Source organism: Salvia hispanica, chromosome 1 (assembly GCF_023119035.1).
Source record: "Salvia hispanica cultivar TCC Black 2014 chromosome 1, UniMelb_Shisp_WGS_1.0, whole genome shotgun sequence".
NCBI classification, from domain to species: domain Eukaryota; kingdom Viridiplantae; phylum Streptophyta; class Magnoliopsida; order Lamiales; family Lamiaceae; genus Salvia; species Salvia hispanica.
In genome coordinates, this window is record NC_062965.1 from 38551465 (window position 1) to 38563751 (window position 12287).

General features: G+C 36.9%; 1 protein-coding gene and 1 pseudogene across 1 annotated transcript; one reads left to right on the forward strand and one right to left on the reverse strand.

Annotated features, from left to right (window-relative positions):
• Window positions 1-4036: 4036 nt before the first annotated feature.
• On the reverse strand, window positions 4037-4126 carry LOC125202893 (annotated as a pseudogene).
• Window positions 4127-9709: 5583 nt separating this feature from the next.
• On the forward strand, window positions 9710-11779 carry LOC125196133 (long-chain-fatty-acid--AMP ligase FadD26-like). Its single transcript, XM_048094519.1, has 2 exons — window positions 9710-10127; window positions 10311-11779. The coding sequence occupies exons 1-2, from the start codon at window positions 9710-9712 to the stop codon at window positions 11777-11779; spliced, it is 1887 nt and encodes a 628-aa protein (XP_047950476.1).
• The last annotated feature ends 508 nt before the right edge of the window (window positions 11780-12287 follow it).

Here is a 12287-nt window from a genome sequence, read left to right on the forward strand (position 1 = left end):
CCAAGAAAGTACTTAGTAATTGTTCAAACTGATTTTTTCTAACTCAAGTGACTATCGAGATTTTAACAACTTGCTTGTTAAATAGCTCGAAAGTCAAGTAAGTCTGGTTGATGCACTATAAGTAAGGATCCTTTGGTGGTTCAAGGGATTCAGAATACTTATAAATATGCAACATAGAAAGACTAGCAAGTCTCAATGGTCTACACCATAGGAGACGAGCGATGAGTTAAGATCAGTAGTGGGAGTTCTAGTGGATTACTCCAAGCGTTCTGCTAAAGAATGTGATGGTCATATAAGAAGATATCGAAGTCTCTCTAAGACAAGTTCGATATGGAAACATTTTCACTCAATAACACCTTATTATTGATGGGATATACGCTGGAAACAACGAGTTATATCTTAAAGAAACTACCATAACATCAGTACCTTCTACAACACACGAGTTATGGACTAGAGGTAAGTCTAGTCCAACACATCTCAAGGTGTGGAGTTATTCCAACACATGTTTTGGAAAAGGTATCCAATTAATTGGAGTTGTGTACTAAGGTATGTTTTAAGATTGTCCCAATTGATAGAAAAGGTACAGGTTCTATAATCTTCACGGCAAGATAGGTGTTTGTTTACACGAATACTAGATTATTTGATGAAGATTATGAGAAGAACTACAAGCCTAACAATCATGATAATTCTCAAGATAATGAAAATATCTATTTTCCATCTTAACCAAGAAGTCATACCATTAGATACTTATGCACTTAGAAAATCAACATTTGTACCTAAGATTATAAGAGTCATGTCGTAGTAGGAGCGTTCCTTGCGAACATAACAAGTTCATGGATCTAAGAGTCTTTAGACTCAGTTTTAGATCGACTTGAATCTAATCCATGTAACTACAAGGATGCATTGACTCATTCAGATAATCATTCTTGATAAGATGATAGATTCTGAATAATAATCTAAGATAGGCAAGAATGTTTGCAAGACTTGCGATACTACCCATAGACTATTTTAGCCAGTGGGAGCTTGTGGATCTGCAAGTGTAAGCATGGATCTTAAAAGGCTAGAATAATGGCTAAAGGGTTACACCTAGAGAGAATCATATTCTCGCTTGCCATTCTGCCTAAGTCGATCTGTATCATATTGTCTATTGTAGCTTACATATATTAGGATGTATGTATTATGATTGTCAAGACAATTTTCTTTAAGTAGAATTCTTGAGGAGATCATCTACATGGAGCATCTTAATGGTTATGTGCTACAAGTACAAGAAAGTTGAAAGTGCACTATATTTGGTATTCTTGGTACTCTACGATGATGACATCTATAAAAGTTGATAAACAACTCAGAGGGTTATCTAGCGTAGGAAACTGGTCGTCTACCCAGTTTAATGAGGATGGATTTAATTCTTAGCATCTAAGTTATTAGATTGCTAGAAAAAGAATGTTAAGTTTTCTTAAAGAATCCTACATCTACATCATACTTAGACCCTTTAGCATTGAAAATTCCAAGAAAAGTTTTTACTTCCCTAGATGGAATTATCTTGTCTCTAGTCAAGTGTTTTTCGACACTGAATGAGATCAAGAAAAATGAGACAAGTTCCGTGATTGGAAGTTTCATGTATGCTATGAGGTGTATTAAGTTAGATATTAGCTTTGTCGTTGGCATAGAAGCTTGATACATATTAACCATGTCCAAGGACATTGGATTGGTAAAGAATATACTATAGTACTTGAAGAAGACTAAACGGTATGATCTAGTTTACCATACATCCATGTTATGTCCATTAGGTTACATCGACTCGATTTTATATTGATCGGTGATCGAGTCATCCTCTGACTATGTGTTTACTTTAGGAGTTGAACTGAGATATGAAGGAGTGTGATCAAATCATAGACTCTATCATGAAAATTACAAGCGTGGTTTCATTGGAAACTACTAAGGTAGTTGTTCATCTCAGTACCTTCCTAATAGCTTTGACCGTGATTCCGAGTATGCCTATGAGTATTATATTTTATTATGGTTACTCTAGTCATGTGTCTAACTCAAGGGAAACACGATTTGATAAGGCTACGCAATCACATAGAGAGGAAGTATGAAATTAATTAAGGATTTAAGTGCGCAGCGAGACATTATGGTTACCAAGATATCATCAGAGAACAACCTGGCAGAATTATTCACAAAATGCCTATATGGCAACATGTTTTACACATGAGGTGAAAAGTATGGTAGTTCGATATATCATGGTCCGAGACCTGCGTAGAGTATAAGTGGAAGAGTTTTGACAATGGGTATACTCGAAAGCATGATTTTGAGTATAAGCGGAGATTGTTAGGATTGATATACTGAAAAGCATATTTCGAGCATGTTGCACGGATAGAATTGCTTGTATTCAATATATTCTACAATCCACTTTTAACCCAAGGCGAGAAGAAGTAATTTTATCGCATTGATGTTTGCTTGTACATTTATAAGATGTTTCTCAAACATTTAAATGTATAAGAAGCAAATAAGTCTGATTCTTCTCAATAGTAGACTGGTCGTGAACGATGTTCACAGAAGGTGACGCAATCGGTCCTTTGTAGAAGAGAAATAAAATTTCACAACCTAGATAGGCTTTGGCTACTTATCGTGAAAGGTTGCAGTGTCAATCCGCATGTTTCCTTACCTTAGGAAATAAACGACACTGGTGTGTATAGCACTGAAGGATCTAACAGTTGAGATAAGTCTTTCTTGCTATTTACCGAAAGACGAGGTCTTGGTGATTGTTATTTCTTAATCATTGTTGATATAACATTAAGCATACGATATTGATTATGCACTACTTTGATTTATCAAATGGTGCGGATTTTTGCAATCCAAGAATCCTGATATCTTGGGTAGTGGTGATCAATGTCTAGAGGTGCTAGTATTGTTATTGCAATGAATCGTGTGCTGGGTGAGTCCAGTTTGATAATATCCTCAAGAGGTGTTCGAAAAAGGTTTTATTTTTTAGAAATCCGGCCGGTTGGAATTTATTCCAGAATAATAAATAAAGATTTTGAACTATAAAACTCTTGGAAAAAAGATATTAATTAATTAAAGTCAAATAGCAGACTTAAATTAATTAATGGATATTTATATCTTAAACACGAGAAATAATAAATTAAAGAGGTAAAGTTTGGATTACTCGTAATTTGGGATTAGATGGGCAGTCAATATTATTATACTATAGTGGATGATAATAATATTCTATTTGGACTTGTATTAAATTGTGACTCAATTTAATTAGTAAAAGTCCAACAGGTTTGGCCAAAATCCAACCTCCATAGATCCCTAATCTGGCCCATCATAACTCTATATAAAGGAGACTAAATAGAAGACTAATTTAATGAATTTTCATAATTAATTTCGTGCTCCCTCTCTCCAGAGCAGACGGAATTTTCCTTTCCCTTCTGTTGGGAATTCTGTCTTCTATTTAGTGAAACCCTTTTCGATTCTGACAAGTTTTGCCCACCCAAATGTCAGATTCTGAGTTCGCGATACAGATTAGAAGATTTCTGGTTGAGTACGACGATCTTCGTGTGGAGAAGGCGCAAGCAATTGTCGATTCTTGGGAAAATCTGTTCGGTAATCCTAAACCGTAGAATATCATGAATTAGGGTTTTAATTCCTTAAGCATGATTTATGTGCGTTCTTGTATGCAGTTGATTGTTTAACATGTGGTTAATTTATCCCATAATCAATCAAATAGATCTGGATGCATGATTTATTTGTTTATGCATGTCTTCCACTGTGCAAGGGGCACCAATCCCCAGCTCCTTCCTCGGCCCCCTCTTCCACCACGGTAACCAGTCCCTCTTCCACCTTCAATTCTTCTATATCCTGCAAATCCACCTCGATGGTGGTTAGAAAAATTCCCGCGCCTTTGACTAGGGGCCTGAGCAATATTTGCCGATGGTTGAGATCCATCAAGATTGATAGAGGAGTTGTTTGTTGATTCGAGCCTGGACTCGAAGGAGAGAAGGAGCGTACTCATGTCCTGCACACTCCATGAGTCGGCCTTTGAGGTAATGGTCACAACAATTGGATCATATTCTTTGCCTAGACCTGCAAGAATATGGAGGATTTGATCTTCATCTAAGACTCTGCATCCAGCTGATCCTAGAAGATCACAACACATCTTGACTTTGTCGAGATAATCACGCATAGAGAGAGTGTCCTTTTTTAGAGTTTGAAGCTGCAACTTGTACTGTAACACTTTCGCTTTGGATTGACTTCCAAAGTTGGCTTCGATGGTTTGCCATATTTCTTTACTTGAAGTCAGACCCACAATCTGCACCATGGTGCTCTCAGTAAGAGATGACTGGATCCACGCCGATAACAGCTGGTCCTGGTGAGTCCAGAGAAGGAATTCCGGGTTGACAGTTGTCTCAGTTGAACCTTCTACTGTGATATGTTGCTCCGGGATCTGTTGATCTCCGATAAGGAGGACTCAGGGCCATAACCACGAATGGTGGTCATAATTTGCTGCCTCCAGATGAGATAGTTTGAATCAGAAAGTTTGAAAGAGATGGGATGATTGTGACGGTGAACCGACACCACTGCATTCTGTCGAGGTGTTGTGTGTGGTGGTACATTGTTAGAAATTTCACTGTCTGACATTTCAAGAGATGCAGGAAAAAGAAAGCAGAAGATAAAAAAGGAAAAGGTTATTTTATGGCTCTTGATACCATAAAAGAAACTATATTGAAAAACAGAAGGTGCAATCTATTCATTTAACTCGATCGAATTTGTACAACTGAGCATCCAAATATATAGGCCTAGGAACATTAGATGCATTCAATTGAAGAGTCATAAAACATTTAACTTCTAAAGAGTTACAAATTAAATGTTGGACACTTCATTATCCTTGGGAGACTCTTTGTTATCCTCAACTCCTTTTGAATGCTTAAGCATGGAATGCTAACAATGCGTAGTTTCTTTATCCACTTTTTCATAAAATCTAATCAATTTTTAAAAATTTATTTCAATTCAAAATAAGTCATTTAATGATAGAATGGAGGAAAGAGTAATCAGCAATTTGATGTTTTATCCACATAAAATTCATTACCGTAATGATTAACTAAATGAAAATATTCTATTTGTAGTCCTCAATTATCAAGTTTTTATGCTGTCCTAGTTTATCACTCGTAATTGTACATTAATGATAAATAAGTGAAAAGGATTATTACTATAGTTCAATATTTTTTTCCCGGCTCTATTGTTTATTTCATATTTGAGTATGTTTTTTTTCTTTAATTTGTTCCGATAACTATTTTGGACAATAATTTAGACATAATTATAAATATTCAATAACATTAGTATAAGTGGGAGAATTCTTTAACTTGAAAGGAGTAAATCCCTGTGACTCCCATGTGTTTCCCCATAGGTAGAATTGAGTTTTGCCTAACCAAAAAAATAAAAGCTTGTTTTAGGAATTCCTACAATATAAAAGAGAAAACGATAAATCCAATTTCGTCTATTTATGTTTTTTAGTTCTTGTTTGCATTAGATTGAATTCACTCTTTAGTCTTTAACTGATTATTACTTTAAATTAATTTCTTGGAACAGACAAAGGACTATTTGTGAAGTAAATGTTGAAAGGTACTTAAAAATAGAATTTGGACCATCCGTTTCATCTATAAATAATCATCCAAGTTCGGCATTAATTGATTTTAGATATTGGAAGATGCTTAGAAAATGAAATGAAGTGCACATATGATATCGATCATCAAGCTGATCCAAAGACTTAAGTAAATTATATTAGTTTGTTTTCTATTTAATTTATTCGTATATGTCTTTTCGCTATCCCTCCTTTATTTAATACTACTAGCTTTTATGTATATTCATTTTGCCATGGTACTCCATCTATTCGATTAAAAATGAAATATTTTTTCTTTTAGGTTGTCATATTAAAAATGAAATTTTTTCTAAAATAGAAATATCTTTATCTTTATTTATTATCTCTCGTACTTTATTCTCCCTTCACTAACTCATAAAATAACACTATATAAAAATTTGTGTCGATTTTTAAATGTTGCATGTTTAATGAAACGGAGGGAGTAGGAGTCTAGGCTTTGTTTATTTATTTAAATAGGTCCTTGAAGGTTGAAGAGGAATTGTCCATTTGTATTCCATAGTTGTAATCAGCAACCTTAACCTAATATTGATTGTAGTGAACAATATATCTAAACCCAAAATCAACAAATTAACCTTCTTCTCTCCGACCGATTGGGGACATGATAGCAAAATTCGGAAACCAAGTCAAGCAAGGTTTTAAATAGTAATATATGAGGCCAGTGACTTTGTTGTATTCGATAAAAGGACGATATTTTTGTGTTTATTGTATTCCCTTCGTTTCACTGAAGATGACTCAATCTTCATTTTTCATCCATCCCCACTAAGGTAACTATTTTTTATTTTAGGTACTATTTAAAATACTCAATTATACTTTTCATTTCTTACTTTATTCGTCTCTCCTACTTTTAAACATCCAACAATCTTTTCTCTCTTACTTTTTGAATCTCTCATACTTTGAAACACCCACAATCTTTTATCTCTCTTACTTAAACACTTTAAAATTAAAATGCATAAAATCTCATGTCAAAGAGTCATCTTCCTTGCAACGGAGGGAGTATTTAACAAAAGGACGATATTTTTGTCCACGACAAATATAATACTTCGCCAACAAACCGCTCACAAAAATACTTGATAGTGGATACACGAGTTTTAATACTCCATTCGTCCACGAAAATTTGTCATTTATTTTCATTTTTATCCGTTCCTAAAAATTTCTCTTTTCACGTTTTTAATTTTATACCCCCTCTGTTCTATAGTAATAGAGTCATTTTGCCATTTTGGTACGTTCCATAGTAATAGAGACATTTCCCTTTTTAGTAAAAGTCAACACATTTTTCCACACCTACTTTACTCTCTCTTACTTTTTCCTCTCTTCATCTCTCTACCTTTTTTATTTTCCACTTTATTCTCCCTTTACTTAACTCACCTAACACAATTTTTCGTAATCTCCGTGCTGAAAAGAAATATCTCCATTACTATGGAACGGAGGGAGTAGTGATTTATTTTCACTCACATTTTATTATAAAACTAATATTTCCTCCGTTTCAAGAAAGATGACCCATTCCTTGAGTAACATGAGATTTTATGCAACTTTATTTTTTGTGGTAAGTGGAGAACGTAAAGTAAGAGAGAGAAAATAAAGTAGAGATAAAAGGTGTTTCCATTTTTATTAATGAGTCATTTTGATTGGGACATACTAAGAAGGAAAGTGAGTTATTTTTTATGGAACGGAGGGAGTATATAAAAATAGGACTCATATGCCACTATTTCAACTCACCTTTTTTTATATTTTTTAAAACCCGTGTCAAGATAAATGATGACAAATTATAAAGGATGGAGGGAGTAAAATATACAAAAGTAAAAGAGAGATAATAAAAAATGATATAGTAGAAAATGAGACCACCTCATTAAATTAAAAAACTTACCTAATGACTATTTTTCAAGAACAACTAAAAATTGAAAAAACTTACCTAATACTCCTGCAACTTCAATATGTGTCTAACTTTGATACGCCATGAATTTTAAAAAATATAATAGAAAGTGAATTAAAAAGTTGTAGGAATTTGAGGGATCTTTGTGAAAATTTTTCCTTTTGAAGCCCAATATTTTCCATATTAAAGATATGCTCGATTCCTACTATTTCTTAGCCTTCTCCACACTATAAATATGCCTACACTGACTTAGAAATAATTGTCCAATAATTTATGCTTTGTCTATCTTTTGACACACTTGGATTAGGATTTTATTTCATTGGAGATCATGCTGAGGTTTGTAGAGGTTTGTATAATAAAAGTTGTTTCAAGCAAGGGCGGACCCATGTAGAATTAGGGTGAGGCTAAAGCTCTCAATAAAAATATTTTTTAAACATTTTGCTTCGATAATTTTTGAAATTAATCTAAGTTTAATGTAAATTATTGTATAAAAGTCCTTAGAAGCAAACTATAATACCCAAAAATATTGCTTTGGAATAAAGTTTAGAAATCACAGCCTCTTTTGATATTTTTTTCTGTTTCCGCAACGCGTGTATATGAGAAACCCTTGATCTAGTTCTAACCTAATTTGAGATCAATAGAATTATTTCAGCCATTGTTAATCCATGTCGGGTAGTTCCAACCCATTAATGAGTTATATTTCTCAGATCCGTTATTGGGTCTGGAAAATAAAGGCCCGAGAAAAATGGAACAAAAAAAGCCCGCTCAAAAACAGTCCTTTGGGCCGATAATTTTTTGGGCTAAAAAAGCATGTATGATTTGGTAATGGTGAACATCCGAAGTTTTTGTGGCTTAAAAAGCTTTAAAAAAAAAAAGCTTGTATAATTACTGAGATATATTTTATACTCTCTCTGTCCCACAAAAGATGTCACACTTTCCTTTTTAGTTTGTCCCACCACAAAATATGTCACATTTCCCTTTTTGGAAAAAGTTCTCTCTCACATGAATATAAAATTTATATTTTCTCTCTCCATTTAATACACAAAACAAAACCTCTTAAAATCCCGTGCCGTTTCACAAGTGTGACATCTTTTGTGGGACGGAGGGAATAATACATTTGACTCACAAATTTCTGTTCATACTCGTATGCGACTTATTTTAATTTTGTTAAGCTTCTATTCGGAACTCCACATCCACGCATTTTAACTTTCTAATATAACACATCCTTTGTCCCAAATAGTAATTTGTTAGTACCATTTAATCTGGCAAAAATTTTAAGAAATTTATTCCATCCGTTCCTTCATAATTAAAGCGAAACTTTTCGGCACAGAGGTTAAGAAAGAGATGTTGATCGTGTTAAATAAATAGATAAAAAACTAAGAAAGGGAAAAAAGTAGAGAGAATAAAGTAAAAAGTTAATAAAGCAGACAGAATAAAATAGAAATAATAAAGTACGAGAGAATATTAGGGAACTTTTCCAAAATGAAAAAATGACTCAACTCAACTATAAGGGAACGGAAAAAGTAATAGAAAGTGTGTTGAAAAAGTTAGTGGAATGTGTTTCTATTTTTATATATTAATTTTACAATAAAATATGAGTGAGAATGAGTTAATGAAATGTGGAGTCCACTGCAAATATAGTAAAAGTGAAAAATGATAAATTTTTAGAGAAAGAAAAAAGTAAAAATAAGTGATAAATTTTTAGTTACATTTATTCTATACTTTGTTATCACTCACAAGTTGGGAACGAAAATTTTTATATTTGATACTCCATACATAAACAACTTATTTTGATGTTTAAAATTAAATTGACACATAAATATGCGATTATTATATCGTAGCCAGTCGTCGAAAGATAAAAATTAAATTGAGACATAAATATGCGATTATGATCTTCATTGTGGGTTTGAGTTTAGAAATGTACGTGGGATATTCGCGAGGATTGGACCCTTTCATCAACATAGTAAATAACGAAGCATAATCCATGTATTAACACCAGCTGTTCTATGTTTTTAATCTCAAAATTTGGGATATCCATGGAATATTTTTTAGTCACACTCACAATTTTTGTATCCATCTACGTGTAGGATACCGATACAGTCCCAATCCTGCTCACGTGGTTTATCATATTTATATCCACAATATTATCTACTAAATCACACACACAAGATCAAAAAATCATGAGTTATGAAAATTATGATCCCAGTTTCCCGGACCAGCCCGTGGTGGATATGTACCTCCAAATATGGGCCCGCCTCCCCGCCTTCCGCCACAAGCCCGCCTTCATTTGGGCCGAAGACGGGGCGCAGGGCCCCTCCTTCTTAACCTACGCGCAGCTCAACTCTGCTGTGCATTCCATTTCATCGTCGTTATCACAATCTTTGCACAAGGGCGATACTGTGGTCATACTCTGCGAGCCGGGCCTCGAGCTGGTGGAGATCATCTTCGCTTGCCAACGAGCCGGGCTTATCGCGGTCCCTGTCACCCCTCCCCACCTCTCATTAGCAAACAATCACAACCACCACCTCCTTGTGAGGGTTCTCTCCCAAACGAAGCCTTGCGCCGCCTTAGCCACGCGCAGTTATATCCGCGCTGCAGGTAAGGGGGCTTTAGCCCCATACCACCTTTGTTTTTTTTTTGTTTTTTTTAAATTTTATAAAATCTTTAAATTTATTCAATTTTGCGTAACTTATTATGCAAGAGCTCCTATAAATAACATAGAATATATTTTTAAGTACTCCCTTTATTAATTATTTTCTGTGTCCGTCTCTGTCAATACAGGAGAATACTCTTCATGCGCCAGTACCCGCCTGTCGAAGCTTCTGGAACAACTCAGATGGATCGCGACTGAGGATTTGACGGAACAAAGTGAGCATCACGAGACGTCGGGATATGAGGGATGCAGAGTGAACGAGGTGTACTTAATTCAGTACACCTCGGGAGCCACTGGCATCCCAAAACCCGTCCTCGTGACGGCAGGCGCGGCCGCCCACAACGTCCGGGCGGCGAGGCGGTCATACGACCTTCACCCGAATAGCATGATCGCGTCGTGGCTGCCTCAGTACCATGACTGCGGGTTAATGTTTCTTCTGTTGACTATTGTATCCGGGGCGACGTGCGTGCTGACATCACCCAGCGCGTTCGTCACCCGCCCTAGGATGTGGCTGGAGATGATCACCGAGTATAAGGCCACTTGCACCCCCGTCCCCTCCTTCGCGCTGCCTCTCGTCGTCCGGCGCGGCGGTGGGACCTCCGGCCTCCACCTTGAAACCCTCAAAAACCTAATCATTATCAACGAGCCAATAATCAAGCCTTCCATCGACGAATTCGTCCGAGTTTTCTTGCCATTGGGGCTCAATCCATCGTGCATATCTCCATCTTATGGCTTGGCGGAGAATTGCACCTTTGTTTCGACGGCGTGGAGGAGCGGCGGCAGCGGCGGTTTCCCAATTCACAAGAATCTGCTGCCTAGCGCGAAGCTGCCTACTTCAAGAGAAGAAGTGCTAGAGGAAGACATCGAAATCATGGTGGTGGATGAGGAAACTCACGAGCCCGTCGACGACGGCGTGGAAGGCGAGATATGGATTTCTTCCCCGGGAACCGCCCTCGGGTACCTCGACCACCCGTCGCTGACGCGGGAGGTCTTTAACAGCCGGCTACGGGACAGAGTAGCCGGCTGCTACGTCCGGACCAGCGACAGGGGAGTAGTCGCCGGAAAGGAGAGGTATCTCTACGTCATGGGGAGGTGCTCCGACGTGATCAAGGGCGCGGTGCATCCCCATTACGTGGAGAAGGCTGCGTACGGTAGTTGCCCGAGGCTGCTGAGGCCGGGGTGCCTCGCAGCGTTCGAGCATCAGGGAGTGGTGATGCTCGTGGCTGAGGTGCTCAAGCCCGAGCTAGAAAATAATGCTTTGGTGAGTGTGTGTGAAGGGATTCGGAGTACGGTTTGGGAAGAGGAGAGGGTGGAAGTGGGCGTGGTGGTTCTTGCGAGGAGCCGGAGTGTTCCGAAGACGACGTCGGGGAAGGTAATGCGATGGGCGGCGAGATATGCTTTTGAAAGGGATGAGTTGAAGGAAGTTGTGAGGGTGATATTTGGTGAAGATGGATGCAAGTCTACGGTGTTTGGAGAGAGAGTGTATGAACAGAGAGTGAGGGAGAGAACCAAGGATCGGGCGGTTGTTGAGGAGGAGGAGGAGAGACAAGGGATCCTTCTTGCTGGAAATCGTCTTTCCTTACAATCCTCGTTGTAAGAATAGTTGTACTTATTTAATAAGTTGCATGGCTCTCTTTGCTTTTACATGAGTGATCATGATCGATATATAGTACTCCCTCCGTCCCTGAAAGTTTGTCACACTTCTTTTATGTACTTATTTTTGTAAAAATAATAATGAATAGTTGTAAAACCCGATTTTGTCAACACTTGGAGGCTAGCTCCATTACTTCTCATTCCTCGCTCTTAGTCCAAAAATCAAATGAAGACTTCGGTCATCTGCCGAAGGGGAGTCACTGCCGTTCCAACCAGCAATCGTAGTTAGAAGATCTACAGTATCATGGCTCTAGGATTAAACAATCTATACTGTTTTGCTTTTAAGTTTTTCGTAGTTTAAACTTGTGTTATTTTCTTGCATCAGACGTGGATCATAGTTATTTTCTTGTTTAAACATCATGTGCTTTGAATCTCATTTAAAATTAAGTTGATGTTTGTTTTCTCTCGAATTTCAGTTATCGCTTTATTTCTTTCTGCCTAGTTAGTTAGAT